Source organism: Poecile atricapillus, chromosome 2, assembly GCF_030490865.1.
Source record: "Poecile atricapillus isolate bPoeAtr1 chromosome 2, bPoeAtr1.hap1, whole genome shotgun sequence".
NCBI classification, from domain to species: domain Eukaryota; kingdom Metazoa; phylum Chordata; class Aves; order Passeriformes; family Paridae; genus Poecile; species Poecile atricapillus.
In genome coordinates, this window is record NC_081250.1 from 29,080,298 (window position 1) to 29,102,928 (window position 22,631).

The 22,631-nt window shown below is 34.4% G+C and overlaps 1 protein-coding gene across 2 annotated transcripts in view; it reads right to left on the reverse strand.

The window, feature by feature from the left end:
- AGMO (alkylglycerol monooxygenase) overlaps positions 1-22,631 on the reverse strand; it is a 186,023-nt gene that overhangs the window by 74,549 nt on the left and 88,843 nt on the right. For both annotated transcript variants that reach the window (XM_058833349.1, XM_058833350.1), the window contains exons 6-12: positions 16,142-16,208; positions 14,587-14,652; positions 14,399-14,478; positions 13,358-13,492; positions 12,752-12,868; positions 5,711-5,793; positions 4,471-4,576 (exon numbers count right to left, since the gene is read on the reverse strand). In XM_058833349.1, coding sequence (XP_058689332.1) covers positions 4,471-4,576; positions 5,711-5,793; positions 12,752-12,868; positions 13,358-13,492; positions 14,399-14,478; positions 14,587-14,652; positions 16,142-16,208 — 654 coding nt within the window. The remainder of the gene's footprint in view (positions 1-4,470; positions 4,577-5,710; positions 5,794-12,751; positions 12,869-13,357; positions 13,493-14,398; positions 14,479-14,586; positions 14,653-16,141; positions 16,209-22,631) is intronic.

A 22,631-nucleotide genomic window follows, 5' to 3' on the forward strand; every position in this document is an offset into this window, starting at 1 on the left:
CAATGGCTCTCATTTCTACTTGCTCCTCATTAGTACTACTGTCAAATAACAGCCAGTGTTTGACCAAATTCAGCTCATGGAATATGCTGGTTGATGCCAAACTAGAGCAGTTGGATGGAAACACTTTAAAGAGGTGGACCATCATCACAGATTTATTTTTACATATCGTGCCTGCTGAACCGTCACATAACTGAACACACAAGCAATGTTTTCTGCTACCTCCAGGTGGTTAGGAGGCTCCAGGCCCAGTCTGACAGAAAATGATTTGGCTTTAGTAATACACACAATCATCACATTACGCAGGCATGAAGTAATCAGCCTAAAGAAAGCTAACTAGTATAGGATGTTGCAGCACAGATTCTCAAAAGAAACACACCAGCTCTTCAAACCAGTCAAATATATTCCTTGTCACTGAGGTTTTCACTGACCTCCACCCAAGAAATAATTTTCTTAAGATAAAAAAAATTCCTTATATAGCACCACTTTTTTCTTAAATAAACAAATAAAACATAAAATCTCCAACTAAGAAACAACAAAAAAATTCACTCCCTTTCCCCCCTCCACATTTTACCAATCATCCACATGAAACACATACAGGAAAAGGAACAGAAAATGCATGCTGAGGAATGTACACTGTTCCACCTCCTGTGGTCACTTTTGTAGTGATGATAGCTTCAAATTATTTTCTTGGAGAAGAAAAGGACACTGGCAGAGATCCCCATGAGTATATAATGGAATGAATCAAATACAATGGCAGAGAGGACAATATGTTTAAATGATAAAAACATAACATAATTTTCATAAGAAACCAAATCTGGTAATACACAACTTCAAAATATCAATGGAGCCAATGTGGTTTTTACTTCACTGCAGACACAGTAAACAACATTATTAAGATTGGAGCTTTATCAAAAGCAGAAGTGTTTCCTTTCTTACACACCTACAACATCATTTTACTTCCTCCTTCCCTGAGCCTTAACACTAAGAAACTTTCTTGCTCCACAGCAAGTTACATCACTTACCTGAAAAAAATATTTGTCTGGATAAGTCAGCCCAGCTAGCAAAGCCAGGTAGCAGGGTACCAAGGAAAGAGGATAAGAGGATGGAGACAGGAACAAGACCACTCCTTCTGCTCAGACTGCCCTCTTCAGCTGCTTTTTTCCTGCCCACCTGAGCTAATCTAACTGCAAATTGGGAAAGGCTTGCTCCTTGTTTCCTCGGTTCTTCTCCCTTCTCTCACTGACACCCTAGTTTCCTCACATTTCTTCAATTCCCATTTAGTTTCCCTCCAGAAGACATTTTTCCAATGCAGAAATTCTGATAATTGTCAAGTTTTCTTATGAGCTAAACACAGTAATTTTCAGTTTAAAGCACATATTTATGGTAGTTAGAATACTCTTCAAATGCTACGGGAAGGATATGTTCTTTAGAAATCTTATCTGGTTCTAAACCAGTCTTGAGAAATAGGAACATATGAAACATAGTAGCAGAAAAAGTAGCAGAAAATCCCCCACGCATATTGAATACAGCAACATACTTTTTCACTAAAAATTGAACATACTGTTGGTAAAATCAGTCTTATCTGCTGCAACGTGCACCATCAACTTAAGAATTCTGAGAAGGAATTGTTTGTTAAATTCTCGAAACACTTCATCCTTAAGTAATTATGCCCTTGAAGGCATGATTTAAGGAAAAAACAAACACAAACTCTTTTACATGATCTTGTGATTTCATTCTTGAACACTGGATTACTAAAGAATTGTTAATTTGGTAACACATAAGGATGAAGATGCAAAGAGAAAATTTTTGAGTATATTACAAGTTATGATTACTAGAAATACTAGATTAAAAAAGATCAAAGCTAAATCTAGGTGTATGTTAAGGAGGGGATTTTTGGATGAGGAAAACAACATAATTAAATGTTTTAATTTACACCTCTTAAAAATTGCAAGAGAATGTGAAAATAAAACAGAAAAAAGGAAGTTTAAAATCAACATAGGCAGATTACCTATGTTATTATATCATGAAGGATAAACAGCTTGGAATGATGAAGAGAAACAGTTTTTAGGTTAAATTTAGGCCTAACTTCTGGGGAAACTATCTGTTTATGTAATTCTTATGCTTTCTGGTACTACTGTTTCAAAATGATCACATCAGTATTGAGGTAAAACATTTTTGCAGACTTTTCAACATTAATTGACAAATCTACACCAATCTCTCAGATTTTTTTTTTTTTACATAAATTCCACTAGATCCATAAGAACATGCCTACCACGCATATAATGCATTGGGTGAAAAAGTGGATTATTTATTTTAAAAATGGGTCATTTATTTCAGAATGGAGAACACTTTGAAATTCATTACAAATATTCAGACAAAAAAAGGAAAACATTTTTTATTGTGAAGATGGTGAAGCACCAGAACAAATTGTCCAGGGACGTGGTAGTTGCCTCATCTCTAGAAATTTTCAAGATCAGCTTGACAGAGGCTCAGAGCAACCTGATGTAGTTGAAGATGTCTCTGCTAATTGCAGAGGATTGGACTAGAGGATCTTTATACTACATACCCAAACTATTCTATGATTCTATGATCACAAAATTAAGTTGCTGATTTGTGATAAAATGTCAAGCGTAGAAATATTGGCATCACTCAGAAACATTATTTGTTCTGATTTATTCTGATCTTCCCAAGAGCAAATTATCTGAAAGACACCTATTTTTTCAGTATTTTCAAAGAAAAATTGTGAGCAAGGTAGTCTTGTCTCTTATTAGAATGGACTACATAGTCAGTGTCAAACAAAGGACTTAAAAAAACAAGAAAAAACTGTAATATGATGGATAAAAGAATAAGCAAAAGGAAGAAAGTATAGGAAAGTAGACTAGAGAAGAACTCAAGATGACAACAAAGTATTTCTTTTAATGATAGAAACTTGTAAAGAACAGAGCAAGAACCACTTCATTTTATTTTCTTCTTCATGAAAGAAAAGGGAGCTATAAAATTCCCTGTAAACAATAGGAATAAGAGTCTAATCTTTTTCGTCTACTCATTTCATAGTAAGAGACACTTTCATATATGAATAAAGAACTCAGCAGGGCAGGTATTGAGGGTGTATATTACGACATAATTCCCCCAGAGTTCAGTTAGAATACCCAAATAATTCAAGTCTGAAAGCTATGACTCAAGGGAAAGATAAATAGTTCCAAAATTTTAGAATTTCTTACTTCAAGCCCTTCTACTGTATTAGGCTACTCAGGAAATTTTACAAATATTTTTCAAATTGTATTTAAATAAACCTCTTAAAATACCTGCTGAATTCCTGCAGACTCTTATCAAAGGAATTCAAGAACTATTTGGTTTACACACCAAAGCTTTGACAATGTAACAAGAGGGCAAGGGGGAAATTAAACAATTTTCAATTAGTGGCATTCATCTAGCTTTAAATATTGTCTAATAGCTATTGTTTTCCAACCCAGGCAGGAAAAAAAAAAAACAAAAAAAAACCTGAAAAACCTCTCAGAACCACAGCAGAAGCAGATTTTTTTTTTTTTATTCATTTTTCTAGTTCCTTTTCCCTTAGAAAAGCAGAAGTGAGACCACTACCTGAAACTTCCAACTGGGAAAGTCACTATAAATTTTGCATATGTTTGAAGTCAAAAGCACCATTTTGAACTTGAGTCTCAGTTCCTACTGTTTTATTTAATTCTTATCTGATTTTAAACCAGAGTACTTTTCTGATGAGGTTGTATTAATCCAGCCACCCATCCATAATCTTGTTGGTTATGAATAACCATTACTTTCTGGTAACCAGCAGTAGTAATGTTGTTGGTTATGTTGTTCAGATATGAATACTAACAGTGATTATTGTTATTTTATTGTGATAATATTAAAAGAGATATAAAATACCAACTGTACTGAAAAGGAAAATAATAAAAAGCAAAAGGCTTGAACAGGATGAGAGAAAATGCTAAGAACACAGAAGTACCACATGTAATCAGATCATAGGTCTAGTTAGTTCTGTATCCACTCCTTGCAAATGACTAAAAGTCTGTTTCTGAGGCACAGGATTAATACAGAACAAAACATTTCATCTTTAAGTCTTCCAGCCACCAAGAATTTTCAGACTTCTCCCATAAAAGGAGAATTAAACAATTCAAATTCAGCAATGCATTACTATTATTCACTTCAAAGAATGTGGCCAGAAGTAAATTATTTTTGCAAGAAGCGGTAAATGATCTCTTTCATAAACTTATTTTCAAGGAAAACTGGTATCTCAGTAGCAAACCTGAATAATTTTCTTACAAAAGAATTAGAAAAAATGAAAAACAATGAGATAAGACAAAAATAAAACTCTATTCAAAGAGCATAATGAAAAATAAGAAAGCAAGATGTAAATGTTTAGTATTTTTTTTTTGTAAAAAGATAAAAAAAATTAGAATCATGAACACAGACATTTTAAAATAAATGTCTTACCTCATATGCATAGCCCAAGAAGGAAAACTGACTCCTAAAGTATCCAAGTTTGTAAACACCTATGAAGACTAAACAGCGGATGATTTCCAAAATTCCTGCTTTGGACCTAGAAAAGGGAATAAATTCTGATTTATATCCAATCTTTTCTTCTTCACTAAGTTTAGTGACAAAGAGAAAACAGAAATAGTTTGTGATGTCCTGCACTTACATCAAGTCATCTTTCTTAAATTTATAGTTAAGTTTTTATGGTATATACCTTACATGGACTTACAACCATGAATTTGCTGGTGGTGAGAATACCCATACTTGCAAAATACATTTGAACTCACACAAATAGAGCTGTATATTTTGTTACTGGCCTTTGATTTCAAAAATTACCCCAACGAAATTCTGAAAACTGCTACATAAGTAGTTCAAAATCTTTTCAGTGTTCTGCTTCAGTAAGTTTTTACTAATTTCTCTTTATGAACTCCCCAGGTTATTAAAATGTCTGGCATGTTGGCAGATTTTTACCTATCCTGAATTAAACTGTTCACTCCTTAAAAGTGAAAGGTATTGCCTTCTGAAAACACAAGGAACAGCAGGTGCAAAGCAGTACTGGCACCTCAGTCTCAAAGGAAACTGCTATTCCACATTTCTTCTCTGTCAGGGCAAATAACTTCCTTTTAAGAAACTGTGGACGCTTCTTTAGGGCCACAGTGCCCATATGGAATACTTCATAATGTATCTCACTGACCTGGTGTATTCAAGATCCAATTTCACTTGAAGCCATACTGATTAAGTTTAGTCTCAAGTCTACACCATCTTTCACATGATTTTGAGCCTACTGTGAGCTACACTGTGTTCTCTTCACATACCATGCTGCGTGTGGCACCTATGGCATGCTATAATCTCGCACAATCTGACCTTGAACAGTCTTGGACAGCTGGCAGGTCCCACTCACCCGCCATTGTCCCAAACCCAGAGGAGTGGACCCAATAAATGCAAGCATAGAGGAAGACATGATGAACCCATCCAAAAACTTTTTTGCAAGTGACAATACAGATGTATTCACTACTTGCTATGGGAACAATCCTGGATTTAGCTGCTGGCTAGTCATGTGTTATTTTCTAGTCAACAGACTGCCATGTGTGGGTCCCAGCAATTATATTTCTTTATCAATATAATTTCTGAGATTTGCATATAGCTATAAATAATCCATAATGAAAGAATAAAAACCCCCACATATTTTGTATCTTACTTGTTCTCCATAAGCAGTCCAAAAGATGCCAGGGACAGAATGATAAAGCCAATTCTCAGGAGGACTGTTCCCTGTGATAGCATCTGTTAAAAGGCAGACAAAAAATTCATTTAGAGTAATTTTCTGGAGAGAAATGGAGTTTTTACAGAACAGTAGCTTCAGCTAGTGTCCCCTTTTAAAGTAATTTTCTACTTCAAATTTTAGAAAGAAAAATATCTGCTATGGATAGCACTTATACCTGGAGTAACAGCCTTCACAGTTGTTTCCCAAACGCTGTATTTCCAAAATAATGTTCAATGTTATCGCTTTCTGTCCTATGTGTTTTTTTTCCCAAAGTTATTTGATTTCCTTTTGACTCTACTCAAGAGGGAAGAAACTTATTTCTAGATAAAAATCCCAAGAGCCCTGTTCTTTAAATTTCGTATTAAGTTACCAGGTCTTTACAATAGCCACCTTTGAATCCCACTGGATACAAAAACCAATGTACTTGTGATAGTAACAACTCACATGACATGATCATATTTAAGAAGAAACAAAATTAATGTTTTCCCTTCATGAAAACTCAACACTTGGTAACCAAGTTAGCAAAACTTTTTAACTCATATCATTAACTTCCATCAGACTTAAAACACTTTTAAACATTAACACGTGCATGAGTACTTGGATGAATCGCAGCATGAGGACTTCTGTACTTACAATTTACATCAAAATGACATAAACAAAATTCAGAAAAACAGAAATTATTTTGATTGTAAAGTCTGAATTTTTAAAATTTATTAAATATTTATTTTGTATTCTACACAGCTGCCTTTGAAAATCAAATATTTAATCAGTTTTCTTTTTCCCTCCCTGATTTTGTTTCAAATATTAGTTTTGAAAAGCTTTTGGTTTTTTTATTAAAACAAAACAACACAAAAGTACTGGATCTGACTCAGTTATAGAAATCCTTTCTTGCTTCAGCAGCCAAATAGTTTACGAACAGCATCTCGTGCTTCATTTGCAGGCATTGGAAAAATAAAATTCCACAAATGTCTGCCCTAATTTCAATAAATCCCATTCAGTGACATGCCCAGCTTCCTTTGGTCGTGGCCCCAACCCCTCAAAGAGATTGAAGGTAAGTATCTGTGAGCATGGGAGGCCACAGGAGGATATTCTCAAATTTTACAGCTGTGTGAACTTAAGAGTGCCCATGTTTGCAAAACACATCAAACCACACACTCAGTCTGGGTGGGTTTCTGTTGTTTTACTGAAGCATCACAAACACCTACTTAGATATCCTCAACAGTTATTGAACAAAGAAAACTCAATCCCAGCAATGAGAAGGCTAAACAGCAGCCTCACCAGTTTACAAGCCAGAACACAATTCTCACAAGTGACACCTGTCAAGCCACTCTGTTGCACAGATTTGTACCAGGTGACAATCAAACTTACTACTGCATTTCCACATTCCCCCTTATGATCTTATGATAAACTTTTCATCGTTAGAAATAGGAGAAATTTGAAGTGACAAAATGTTTGAACAGTTTTTTTGTAAAAATCAGGCACAGACTATTTTAATTTAATTAAATGAGGAGTACTTTAACTGCTCAGCTAGCCATACTGAATTCAGCTTCCACTTCAGCTTCCTGTACAAACTGGATCGTACAAAAATTCAAGAAGTGAGCAAAGAAAAATTTGATTTGGCACAGGCATACGGGAACTCACCCGTATAAATTTCTTAGAAATGCTATGATAGGCTTTTCAATGATTGTTACTTGTCTAATAAAAGAGTTTTCCAGGGAACATAGACTGAAATTCAAAACTTTTCTCCTTAAAGACTGTCCTTACTTTTAAGCTGAAAAATTACACCTTTTTAAAAATCTACTTCTTCTTGCCAGGTGGGTCTGATTTTTCTTTGTTCCCACTGTAACGCACTAGGTTCTGCAGACTGCCTTAAAAATGCTCCCATAGTGGTAGAGCACTATTCTGAGAAGCAAGGTTTTGTATCTTCTTAGGCAGGAAAGAGAACTAAATATCAAATACAGATTGCCATCAAGTCATGGAAGTGCTACATTACAATATATGGTTAAAATCATACTTTGTGGAAAATGAATGAAACTTCAATGGTTTTCACACAAGTGCTAATATCTGTCTTCAGGAAAGATTCAACAGTACATGCTATGAATGAGCAAGGTTATCCCTAGTTTCCAGTTTTAAAGAGCTGTGTGACTTCCAACTTTTCTTCCCTTCCAGTGTTCCCAAGCTGCCTGGGATCTGGGTTTCCTTGTGACCCCAGATGCAGAAAACTAACACGAACAGATAAAATAATGCTGATTCATTCATACCTTTCAGTGCCTTTAAGTTCACTGAAATGCCTTAAAACCTGTTATTAACCTAAGTTTTTGCTGAAAGTCATGGAGAGAGAACACTGGGAATGTGGGAGTAACCTGAGCACTTTGGGTATTCCATTTCTTGCCATTAGCTAGACTACAAGACTAAATTATATATTTACATTTGGCACTGCATTGAGAGTTAGATTTGACTGGATGATGAAAACACTTCCCAAAAGCAGACAGTTTCAGGTCATATTTTAGTGGTGGTTTTACCCATAACTTCTATCAAGAACTTTTTTCTTAGCAATTTATTATTTTATACAAATTTTTATACAAATTCAATTTTCTTAGTGGTTTACATTACTAGAATAGGAAGAAGAATTAAAATTATCTCTTGCATTTATCTAACACAGAAGAATAATGCACAGACTAAGGACTCAAAAGGAAATTAATAAATTTCAGATCAGTTTTAAACATGGAGTACCAGGAAAAAAAATAGGAATAGGAATAGATTTTAATGTCTGTTTGTAAATCACAAGAACTGAAGCAACCTTATGATTTTTTAAAAAAATCAAACGTAAACAAGCCCTTATTTTTAAATGGTTAAAATGCTATATGAAATAATAACTACTCGAGCAAATATGATCACATTTTACAGACTTGTTTTTTCAGGCCAATTTACATTTCTCTTCAGACACACTCCTACTTGAACTATACTATTTTGAACACTAGCTATTTGTAAAACTCCTTATGGTCAATACACACTGTGACCCAGAATGTGAAGGACTGGAGGATTCTAAAGCACAACCTGCAGAACCTGGTTAATTTCAAATAGGCAGTATCATCAGATTCACACAAAAGCATGACACTGTAATGTCTGAGCACAGTGTGCCAGCTTTCCACTTCCCAAAACATCAGCTTTGGGAGAGGTGAAGGGTGAGGCAGAAAGCCTTACTAGGATTCATGAAGGTAGAAGGTGTAAGTTACCCTTCACTGCAGACACATGCACCACATTCACATACAACAAAAACACTCCCTCATTTGTACTGCAAGTCAAGGATTACCAAGAAATTTTCAGTGAAATATACCATGATGCCATTGGGAATAATATCTTTTATAAAACCAGCCATATAGCATAATTTTTATCACTGTTAGTTTGCTTCCCTTTCTCTTACAGTTCCAGTGGTATAGTAATATGCTGCCTTGATTCTTTTATTTGCTTTCAAACATGTATCACCCTATGAAGTGGATCCTGGCAGCTGAGGCATCAATTTTCTAGGCATTACTCTACCAAAATCAACAAAATAGTCAGCGGGTTATATCACTAAACTAACATCATATATTAAATCCATCCACTGCAAACAGCAGTGCAAAAAGAATGTGCCTTTTACACCTTCACTAGTGTTAGCATCCTTGTTCCTCTTAAAAATAGTATGTATGTATGCATATATAAAATAAATGAGTATTTATATACTGGAGTATTTGTTTAAACAGAGAAGCATGTGGGACCACAGCAGGTCCCCCAATTACAAGTCAACCACAATTTTGCAATGTGGTTATTGGCTGCAATAAAAAGAAAAAAAAATTCTGCAGGATTTTCATTTCATTTAAAGCTTTAAAAATATCTTTGAGCCTTAAAAAAATGGGAGGAAAAGGACTTACAGAATTTAGTAAGAAGTTTACATGGCTTTGTAATCAACATGCCACAGCATTATTATTTTATGTTTTTTTTAGTAATAAAAAAAAATCATTTAAACAAAGGAAATGTTATTCCATATCTTTATTTAGAAGAGCATTGTAATATTCAAAACTGACTTTTATATTCCAAAGAACCAGGTTTTTTATTCCTTTGGAAGAATAACATTTTTCTCTGATTTCTGATTTGTCCAGTGGCTCAAAAGAACTTCTAAGAATTATGTCAGCACTTTTCATAAGTTAACAGTTGCCCTGCTCTCATATATCAGATGATCAGATGCATTCAAATTACGAATGAAAATAGCATGCTATGAATTTTCTATTATTAGGTGTCTTTGGCTGTATGAATTTATTTAAACTTAGAATTCCTAGAAAAAAAATTGTTAATTCTTAGCAATATTATATACACTGTACTTGGTGATGCCCTACTGAATGGATACATTGTGTTCTTAACTTTCAAGAGATCTATCTTACTAATTTTCATCTCATTGAAACTGCTAACATATTAATATAATTATAAGCACCATAAACGTTATAGTATCTATTAACAATAAAAAAAGACACTGCAAGATGTGTTTAAGGTGCACTTGACTTTGATTTATATGATACGTGAAGTTCTGGAGCTATGAGACTTTTGCTTTGAATGTACTGCAGTACATTTTACACTCCTAGCACTCTCTCTGGGACTGATCCAAATCCCATTTCTTCAAGGGGCTTTGGATCAGATCTAGATGTGCAGAGCTCAGAAAGCAATTTTTATTCGCTGGACGTAGTGCAGATCACTATATAGAAAACAAACTCTGTATGCTCTCTCCTGTGGAAAATATATATTTGTTCTTTCCTGTTTTGCTCTTTTCGTAAGTTAAATGTAGGTCATTCAGACAGAAGGTATATGGTTGCTCTTTATGGATAGAGAAATTTAACACTTCTACAGGGCGTGAGACCAAACACTGAGCAACTGTAATCACTTGAGAAATGTAATAGCTGTGTGCTGTGTCTTATGGCTGTTATGAAATGGAACTTATACCTAAAGATGAGGAAAACAGTTAGTTTTCTCCATTTATGGAGCTATGCCACAGTTATGACATAATTCATAGCCAGACAGAAGGTTCCAGTTGTATCCATAGACATTTCATAACTCAGTGTAGTGGAAAACTGATATTGAAGAAAGATTTTTGCCAAGTAAAGTTATTCATACACAAGCTTCCTTCTCATGACAGCTTCCCCACTGTACTGCAGAGCAATGCTGGAACTCTGCCTTGGGACCAGCACTTTCTACACCCACGCTGAAGGTTTATGTCCTGAGATGAGGTGCTTCCAGGCCCCTGTGTTCTCCTTATCCTTACTACCTTTTTACCCGGCAGTTTCATGCAGAGAATTTTCTAGTTACTTTTCTACAATAAGTTCATAAATGGTGGATCTTCAGGATGTTTCTTTCCTCCATGATTGAAAGAATTTAGTGATTAACTGGGGCTTGAGTGCATTTTTAAACTTTCTTTATTACTTATTCTTAAACAGCTGCAGATAAAATAATCTGGACAATCCATTTTTCCTTTCAGGACCAGAAAAAGGCCAAAAATAAAAAGAATAAAATAGAAAAAAAACCAGATTTCTTTATTCTGGCTGCTAAAAGCAACAACAAGAGTAAAAAAAAAATACCCAACAGCAGAATGAAACAAATGAGAAAAACTCAAACATAGAGTTTGAATCTTATGCAAACGTAAGAATCTAGAAGTATATCTGGAAAATCTTGCAGAGGTTTTTCTCTATATAGGAACATTGGCAATCATGTATACTCTTTGACTTGTATGTTTTGGAGGTATTTATTCATACCTTTGGCTTAATTTCCTGTCCTTATAGTAGACTAAGCCTCAGATGATTTAGTAATCTCCTAATTCCCTGGAACTGCAGTGTGACCCTTTGCAGAGGTAAACACGGTATGTAGAGTAACTCCATACTAATCCAAAGAATATGCCTGAGGTAGTTTTTGTATTATACCAGGAATGCAGTGTCCAATGAGGTGGGCAGGGGACAGTGACCACTGTTGGTCAAGGGTTGGAGCATGCCAGGACAAGGCTGAAGAACCCAAGGGACCCTTTGCATGTTTACAGCCTGCCTACGGCAACGTGGGTGACACAAACACAGGAAGAAGACTGCTGTTTAACTAGGGCGAGGTCTTAGAAGGGGTTTAAGAAGAAGACCAAAGGGCATTTTATCAAACTAATAGAGTTTTGTGGTGTTTTCCTAGGTCTTGAGACGCCTTTGACTTATTTGTGGGAATATTATATGCATTAAATCCTGCTTCATAACTATGAAATTTTAGCTTAAGTACATGAGGGACAATTATAAAGACAGGAAGAATAAAAGGGAGCTTGGAAGGATGCGAAACCTTGGAAGCAGCTAATGTGTCATTTCTTTTAGATGGACATGGCCTTGTAGTCTGCCTCACAGTCAGGCTGCCAGGTATCCATAGAGGAACCAGTCATGGAGATCCCATCGGGCAAACCCGTGGTGATAAATATGTGCCACTCTTTGCTGTGCTTCTATCAATGCTGTTGTATGTTGGAGACTGGAAGAAAGATTTGCCCTGACTTTGTGTTCATCCAGCTCTGAACTCATGCTGATACCATCCCACCCATCTGCAAGCACTCCAAGACCATTGCAATCTTCCTTCTAAAGCCTGGGCATCTAATGGTATGACCAACCAAAACTCTGTATTTTCAAGCCTTATGAGGTTCTAAAAACTCAAGCGGACACATACATCTTCTAGGAAACTTATTTATATTAAATAAATAATTGAGATGGTTATTAAAAACTGTTTACTAAATAATATCAAATGTGTATTTTAAAGCATGGAATTATATATTTAGCCATTTATGCTAATTATTTTTACAGAATCTAGTTATTATTTCAATAGTTCAAAAAAGATATGAGTTGGCTGTAGAACCGCTGCCCGATCCTTTAATATTTAATTATGTTGTGGGTCATTGCTGTTAGCAGGAGATATTATTTCATAAAGGAAGGAATTACTTACAGTCACAGAAGCAAGAAGTTCTGTGTACAAGTCCAGTATTACAGCAAAATGTACAAGTGCATAGCAATTAAGATAAGCTGGTACACGTGGATTGAAGGGAACTTCGTTTCCAGTGATCTGTATAAAGCAAAACAGTTACTTGCCTTCAAGAGTGGCTTGCTTCAGCCTGTTGCTCCTTAGTAGTTTTCACACTTACAAAGACAAAAGTGGAGATAGATAATTGAAGAAAGATAATCTACTGTTAAACTTATGTACTGCCTACTTTGAGACAGAGTTTAACTTTGTGTGTTTGTGCATGTCCACAGCTGAAAAAAAATAGAAATTACTGTACTCACTAGAAAAAAAATTTGAAAATCTCTTCAGGAAATGAATAATGAAAAAATAACTTAAAAAATACACTTTTTCCTTCAAATAAAAAGAAAAAAATACACGTCGAAAACATTCATTTCCTTCAGTTTCTTTTCCCAATTCATCTTCCCTCATGCTTTATGACTGCTAATTTGCTAATTTAAAATAGCATGTGTAGAGTTTTTAACATTGATCCAGTAGCATTAAGAGGTCCAAGTAAATTACACACAACTGAAAGCCTGTGCATGTTCTATTTACCACTGGGATTTCCTCAGGAAGGCCAAGTCTAGGTTTGCCTGGTCCCCAGCCTGGGCCTTTGAATATGACAGAAAGCTTATTGCAGAATCCAGGTGTGGCCCAAAATGTGTTCCAAATATGAGCCAAGGGACGTAACTGGAAAAAAAATAAAAAGAGTAAGTAATTTTTCATTGTTTGCAAAATAAAGACTAATAAAACATTGTATTTTATTCATTTTTAGTTTTCAAATAAATGATTTTTCAAACTGTGTAAAGAGAATAAATTAGAAATAGATGAAGACAGTTCAGAAAACCTGACTAAAATAGGCAAAAGCTATGTGAAGCCCTTGGTTAATTTGGTGAGGATTACAATGACTTCTGCTCAGAGGAAAATCTGTTTTTCCATCTGTGTCTCCTCTAATCACTCCTGAGTATTTCGTGGTATACTGTATAGCTATATGCTATATAATGCTGTATGATTTGGTTACTGGGACCTTGAAATGACATACTCTCAATAACTAAATTACTCAGTATCTGACTAAAATGGATATAATTGCACATCCTCCCACTTTCCAGCCCTGACAGTAAAATTTCTCTTTGAGATTCCTCCTTGGATGAACAGTCATGAAAAGCAAATATGGACTCCACTGCTTCTCATGTTTTTACAGAGAATTTTTACATAGCTTAAGTGAAACCTGGACTAATAAATTTAAGAAGCACCACACTAATTAGTTTGGGTTTTTTTCATTATATACTTTTGTCTGTGCTTCACTATGTATTACACTGCAAAACACATCTCATTCAGTCCAACACCTTATATATCACTGTTCCAATTAGTTGTTCATTTTACTGTTACATATTTTCATGATTACTACAAGCTCTGCATATACTCAATGCAGTGAGCAGAAATGGCTGTCTCAAAATGAAATACCAAAGAAATTGTAGATAATGTATTTGACATCCAGCAATGAAAGAATGGCCTCAATTGTGCCTAAGAAAGGAGTTTCTTTTGAAGATGACTGAATGTTGAAGATAACAGAATCAGTGATACAAACTGTAGCACCTGCAGCATGATGGGATCAAATGAATTTACTGGATGTGTTAAGCCGTATACAACTTTTGCATCTTCAGCCTCAAATGTTCCTGATGGAAGAAGAAGAAAACAAAAGAATGACAAACAATCAAATTCAAAAGTATACATATTTTTGCCACACTGACTAAACAAGACAGAGAACACTTCCTGCTACTTACCAAATATCCTGTCCCAGATAATGAGTGTGCCACCATAATTCTTGTCAATGCAGTAAGGATTTCTACCTATAATCAAAATAAATTATGAGACAAGTAATAGGATAAAGAAGAATACTAGGAACTGAATTATGAAGGAAAATCATCATTTGCATCACTTTATAACCTAAAAATAAAAGACAGCTAACCCATCACTCCTCATACTTCTATATATATTTCTTTTTTCCTTAATAGCCTTATTGCTCTCTTTCTATTCAGATTCAAACATATAAATCCAATATGTCATGACCAAAATTTCTGTGAAATTCAGAGAGTAAAATCAGGTCAAAATATATTTATTAAAGACAAACTAAGAAGCAAACAAAAATTATTCTACCAGTTTATTCCTAAGAAAATATATGCTAACTACATATATATGTAGTCATCTCATTAATATCTGTCAGGTGTCTCTATTCTCTATGTTGTATGTCTGATCCTGCACTATTAATTTCAGCGTGAGGAAATCTGATCCTTCTTCATTTTCTACGGAATGTGTTTGTATATGAGTAATCCTCTTGAAGTTATGAGAGAAGAAACTTTCTAAACACATCCCTAAGTTCGTGGCGATAGTCTGGAGCAACTGTACAGCTCCTGATCAGCTCCATAATGATACCGCTAAATTCCAATCAGGATGAGAGCATTAGTTCACACTTACAGCTCAGCAAGTAAGAGCAGAGCATCTCCCTAAGGATTACCAGAAGTAGGACAAATTTTAAGGACTACACACTTACAGCACCACCACTGTGGATACAGTGATTCGGAGAATACAATAAGGATTAGTAACATCCTCTGTACATGTAACTCCATTTTAGCCTGTTTCAAATTGTTCTTCCATTCCCCTATTTTTTTTTTTAACTTACATTCTCTGCAGACTGAATGAGCTAAGGACATATGTGAAATCCACTTCTGTTTCTCAGATATGTTCATGACATTTTTTAGAATGCAGTGGAGTAATTAATACCATTTACATATGCAGTACAGTCTTGAAGGTCTCTCAAAACTGATAAAAAAATCAATCATCATGCACTTCTGTGAAGTGAGATTTACCAATAATTCAAACAAGTGAAATAAAATTCCACTAAAATATTTAAAACTTCTTCTAAAACCTAGCCATGTTTTTTACATATACAGCGCTTGAATTTGAGTGCAAAAGTGTGCTTGCTGGCAATTCAGTAGTCAGGGGAGGAAGAGGTATTTTTCTATCTCTCTTCATACTTAAAAACATTGAATTTTTTTTGCCCAAAGTCTTCAAATTATTTCATGTTATCCAGACTTAATTTCTTCTCAATAATTAATAATAATAAACATAAAAAAATTTAAATTAAGCATATGTTCTAAATATAATTTTTAAAAAACTGTGAAATTTCTAATTGAACAAGGTCCACTTCTGAAGTAGAAGTCAAAATTAAAATCTTTCTGTAAAACTGATTTTACAGTACAATTTTACTATATTACTATTACTATACAAATGTGACCCTGAGAAAAAAAAATAGGAATAAAGGTTCCACTTTTATCTTACCATGATGAACTCTGTGATGACTGGGAGTATTAAGCACCCATTCCAGAGGCCCAAGTTTGGTGATAACCTTAAAAAAATGGAATGTTTCAATGAACTTGAAAATACTGCATAAGACCAAGAAGAAGTAGGGAAATGAAAAGGAAGAAAAGCTAAACAGAGGAAGTTTATCTTCTGGAGAACTGCATAAAAAGAAAGAAGTGCAATATTTTTTTTCTGAATCATTTCACTGTATTACATTTACAAAAATGTTCATAAAAATATTAAAATACAAGTTATAAACTAAATTTATTTTTTATCTGGAAGCTAATTTCTTTTGATCTAGAAGCAAATTTTTTTTCTTATTGTTTTTATCATTATTCCATGAGAATCTCTGAGAGAATTGGCAGTCATAAACTGGTTATAAGATGGAATCTGAGAGAAATGATTGTCTCAGTGTACTAAGCACTGCTGAGGCTGCACCTTAAGGACTGTGTTCAGTTTTGGGCCTCTCACCTTCAAGAAAGAACATTGAGGAGGTGGAGCATGTCCAGAGAAGGCCAATGGAGATGGCAAAGAAAGATTTTTTGTCAGAAAATGCTGACAAATTAGGTTTGCGTCAGCAGGGCTTCTGCTAAATTAGGTACTCTCAGCTACTATAAAATTAGAGGAAAGCCAGAAGTGACTTCAAATCTGCTGCTTTGGTTAGCTCAACAGAAGTGTGTGGACACCTGAACATAGCAATCATTCTTTAATCCCAAACACAAATCCATCTGTCACAAATTGATGCAGTCACTGGATGACCAAAAAGCACATCTATTCACAATATATTCTGAAATTATATCCACTCACCATGTCGGATTATGGCCATAATGTCTTGCAATTAAAAGGGAGCAGGGTACATTAATGGCGCTAAATAAAAATGCTTATATCTTAAGAAACAAATCCAAGAATCTATAATTCTTTTCCTTTTAGAGAATTTAATTAATAAATTTAATATTCATACTGCCAAAAGGGGTGATCTGTAGTATAATAATAGAGATAAGACAATAATGTCAATAAAACCTCAAACATTTAGAGGAGCAGTCATTACTCATGAGAGGAGGTTCATTCATCTAAAAAGGATTTTCATTCCTTTAAGGTTTACAGAATAAAGTCCTGAAATATGGCAGTTCCACGTCTCTTTAATTTACAGTTCTGCAAGTACAAGATTTAGATCTAAAAAGCAGACTTGGGATATTCCTCAGATGTATTTAAATTGTTATGAGTCAGGTAAATGTAATAAAAGGGAAAAATAAGGGTTTTTTTTCATTTTTTCTCTTCAACAACAGCACAAGAAACATGTTCTTAATTGGTTAAGTAGAGAATTTCTATAATTAAAGGAGTATAGAAATATGAAAATTATTCATGTACAGAGAACTGTAATATTTGGATCATCTTTCTCAAAATCCTGCTCACACTTGACAGGAAAAACAGAATCCTAAGACAAGTTTGTTTTGTTTCATTTAACTCAGAAGCCAAGGACAACATAAGCAGGATCAGTTCTCCCTCAAAATAAGTTCAAGTCTGAAAAGACCACCTAAAGGTAAGAAACGATCCATCATTTGTGCTAGTTTCATTTTCTGCCTTTCTCAAGCAGAACATCCCACTGTTTTAAGATATGTGAGATGTGACCATTAAATTAATTTAATCTGAGACAAATGTTTTGAATTGAACTGCAGCCCAGCACCAGAGAGAGCACTGATGTATCTAATAGACCACAACTATCTTTGATCCAGTTGGTTTTAATATATTTTTAGCTCAGTATTTAAACAGGTTTTGTAAAAATAAACCAAGTATGCACTAAGAGAGCAGGGAATCAGTAAGGATTAGCAGTCTTCACCTTTATCCTACAGGTGGATTATAAAAATGTCCTCAGAATGAATGCCTTCAGATCTTAATATCCAGCTGGTTGAATTAAAATTTTAAAACTAAAATTCGTCCTTTTTAAAGTATACATAGTACATCCTTATGCTAAAACAGAACTTTTTGTCATGGGATTCTCTAAGGACTTCAGGGTAAAATTTAAATTAATTTATATGTAAAACTTTCAATATTTTTTTCTGACTAATAGTGTTGAAAGTATTTTTTTTGGATATCAAAACTGCTCTCATCCTTTAAAACAGTCTTTTTTGAGTGATGACATCTAAAAATCTACTGAAATATCTTCCCTATGACATAATTAGAGATTGATACCCAAGCCTACTTTGATTCATTATTCACTCAAGGTGACCTCCATTGCAAAGACATTTTAGCCCCATTCTGACGAAAATGTCACCTGAGACAACAATTATAACCACATGACTGTGAAGCTCAGAATTCTGTACCTGATGAAGCAAAAATCTAGTGTGTTGACATTAGCAACCCATAAATTAATGTTTTGTCTAAAACACATAAAAATATTTTTCCAGCTAGTCAAGTACAGGGTGCTATTTCTAGAAACTTCCTTTGCCATCAGTAAGTTTACTTGTAGATATTAAGCTCATTCCTAAAAAAAAATCAAACATAAAAATCTGTTGTCAGAGGAAAAATTTTGGTGCCGAAAAATTTATAAATACATAAATGCTATAAATGCAACCATATATCTTTCCAAAAAGCAGAAATATATCATCACTAAAAAGCTGAATTTTGAAGGCTCTTGCAGCAATTACCTGGCAAAACACGCTGCTCTTGTTTAAATTTATTTAATTTTTCTATATTCTGCCATCTTAACTGGGGCAAAACTCCTACAAGCAGATTTTTCACCAAAGTAAATTGGATAGGATAGTAAGACAATTTTTTCCAGACAAGATTCTGACATGGTCATGTCAAGCTGACACTAACTTACTGCAGTCATACTGAAATAAATGAATTTTGTAAGAACTGACTCATAACAAAATTTGAAGTGGTGTAGCAACAGCCCTGATTCAAAAGAATATCCAGAGAGAAGAAAGGTAGTGGCAGGTATTCCATCTACCCATCTACTTTTCATCTGTCAGTCTATCCTCATTTCTGTGTCTTTATTATGCCCAGACATTTTCCTTGGAGAATGGCAATTTCAAAGGAGCTCACAAGCATTCTTTGTAGCAGTAACCTGGCTTACACTGCAGTTACAACCAGTCACCAAAGCACATAGACCACTAGTTTTCAGCAATTCAGACAGAAAAATATTTTCAGTTTACAATATCATTGTATTCAAATTGGTTTCTTAGAGTAAGAGCTTTCAAAATGTTCACATACCATGTAAAAAAATAAACTTTTAAAAGAACACCAAATAAATGTGATAAGATTTGATTAGTTTTTGTTGCTTGTAAATGGGATTTTTATTTGAGAAAATCTCCTACTCTAATTTTTGTATCTGACCTTTTTATTGGAAAGTATTCTAAAAAGTAAAAAAAAAAAAAATAGTTGAAACGTCATTATTCAATAACCATACCATCAGTACTTGAAACCTTATTTCATATTACTCAAAAGAAACAAGTGTGCTTATGAACATAAAACATTCTATAAATCACCACCTTAAAGTGATTTGGGGAATACAGAAAATTAGCTACTGATCTCCTAAAAGTTGAAATACCCCAACTGTTGTTCAACAATAACCTTATCTGTATTTTGACCAATATGACTGGGGATTTACATTTGTGTTTGTTTCCCGGATACAGACACCTACTGTTCTAAATCAACCATTTTTTCCTTTCTCAATTAACACATCATGTGCACCTAAACTTCCATGCCAGTTACCCATGGATGAAATGTAACCTTCTAACAAAACTCTTTTCCTGTTTCCTTTATTTTTTAACATCCCATTGGCATAAAAATATTTTTTCACTTGTCTAACAATGGACTTCTTCTTAGAAATGGACTCAATAATCTACCTGCAAACCATATATGTAGGCATCTCATATAGGTTATATACATTATAGGTCATAAAAGTTTTGTCCACAAAATATGTATTCTTTCTTTCTTTTCTTTAAAAACCAATGTATTTCCTCTGTTATACTTGGGTATCACTAAATAATAAAGCAGAATTACTGACAATTGAAGCAACTCCAAAACCAGTGTAATAAATAAGGCATGATTAGAAATATTTTTCATAAATTACTGAATAAAGGATCTTGCAGCTGAAATCTTCAAATATAATGAGAACTAAATGTTTTTTTTTCTACAATAGTCATTCTTATATAAAGATGTTTCCTTTATGACAGCAATCCCTCGCCTAAAGGGAAAGAACGTTATGCAATATCTCTTGTGGCATGTAAGCACCTCCGTTTGCGGTCTCAGAGTTTGTCAGCACCAAGGGAAATCTTTATTGCCTGGTACCTGCACCACTTCAATGTAGTTCTTGTTTAAGTAATGAGAAAAAATCGTGACATGAAATCCAAGGGAAACTTTACATCTTGTGTAACAACTCCTCCTGTCACCACTACCACATGAATCTTTACTTAGCTCTGTTTCAATGTCAGTGTTAGGAAGGAATGTCAACCGAGCAAAGCAGGCAACCTTACAGTAAAACCATTCGCATATAAAAAGTTCTGGGTTGATTTTTTTTCCTTTGAGCATAAGGAAAGCTGTTTGCAGCACAGCACTACTTTCAATATCATAGTGTTACTGATCTGCAGGACAGGAGAGGGCAAATTCATCCCTGGAGCATCACTAAGGAGCACTCTGAACTTAACTTTGGGCTTTCTGTTAGACTAGTTGGTAGTAAAACACATATTACAAGTCATTTCCTCATCAAAATCAAGATAAGATTCTTATTCCTGGTATATAAATCTATATTTCAGACAGTCTGGTGGGGAAATTTTAAAATATGACCTTAATTACATTCCCCAGTAGAGCTGCTGTGTTAATTCAGGACAACACACCCATGTATTTATACAGATGGCTCTGGTGATCAGATTTGCCATGTAAAATCTCAACAGGGAAGCTGAGGAAAGGCAGAACTCCTAGGATATGTGCTTGTCTGCCAGTTTCACACTTTGAAATCCTTGGCAAACTCTGATCTATATACCGCCAACTGTTTTCCTATCTGATTAGGCAGTTTTCTACTCCAGTAAGCATGTAAAATGGATATAGCTGAATTTCCACACTGAGGAGTGAAAAAACAATATTTATAGTTTAGAAATAAAACAAGTGAAAGGAATCAGAGCTGTTGGGATCATAAGGAGTTTCATAGAGGGTAAACTTCTGATAAATCTGGATCATAGGAATGGGAGGTGAAAGCCTAGTTTTAATGGATAGTCTGGTTTAGGGTATACTTATATAATAAACAAGCAGACTTAAGAAATGTATCTATAATAAATTATCTTGAAGGCAGGCTGTTGTCAATTTTCATTGTTTTACACCTCATCCAGGAGGTAAGGTTTGAATCAAATTGGCATCTTACATGAATATTTAAGTTAACTGTTTCAACAAGTGGATTCAACCTATTTGTTTTCTTTATAGGTCCAATTAAGCCTTGTGGGAAAGGTGAGCACATATAGGAAATTTCAATCAAATTTTCCACTAAAAATGAAAAAAATTACAGTAACTGATTGGTTTAATTACAGCATTACAAATAGCAGAGCATGGAGCAAGTCACACATTCAGTCATATATCAAGTTAAGCATTTTAAACAAACTCCAGGAGAAAAATTGCTATACAATTTCAGTATTTTTCAGCAGCCTGACAAATACATTCTGGCAATTACAGAAAAAAACCCCAAAAGTCATAAATCAGTATGCCAGTCCTGACATAAACTAAAATATAGCCAAGTGAGGCTCTTCATCTTCCTTTTTAAACAGATCAAAAAATAGTCAGCAGCCTATACTTTGTGATTTGAACAAAGGATCCTTCAAATTTTCTGTTGGCCTTGAAGCTATAACTAATTTAAATATTCTTAATGAGTACAAGCTATAAGAAAAACTCAAGATCATTATGTGTAATATGTTAAGATGGAAAAAGAGGGGTTTTTTTACAAAGAACAGTATCTCTAACATTATTAATGTGGCATCCTTTCATTATAACATTAAATGTATTTGGTAAATCAGTTGTTTAGATTATTTTTCCAGGATGCAGAATGTACTGAACTGTGTTACATTTTTAAGTAGCTGACCACTTTTATCCTGATAATTCTCCAGGGACATAATAGACAGAAGCAACCTAAATAAAATTCTTTAAGTACAATGTTTAGTTTCAAGGTTTCTGCAGGCAGATTAGCCATAGTCAGGCCCACTGTTGCTGAAGTAAACATTTCACAGCTGAAGTAAAAATTTCACAGCTGTCACTTTGCAAAAAGTCTTTGCTGCAAGGAACAGAAGCCAACACTCAAACTCACGGACTTAATGATTAGGATCCGAACTGAAGTTGCTGATTATGTTCTTGTCCCATAAACTTTTTATTTTTGGCCTCACTAGTGATTCAGCTTCAGCAGGGATAGGGGAGGAGTCTTCTGTCTGGATGGTTGCCCATCAAATACAAACCACCAACATAACCCTATTATCATGGAACAGCCACT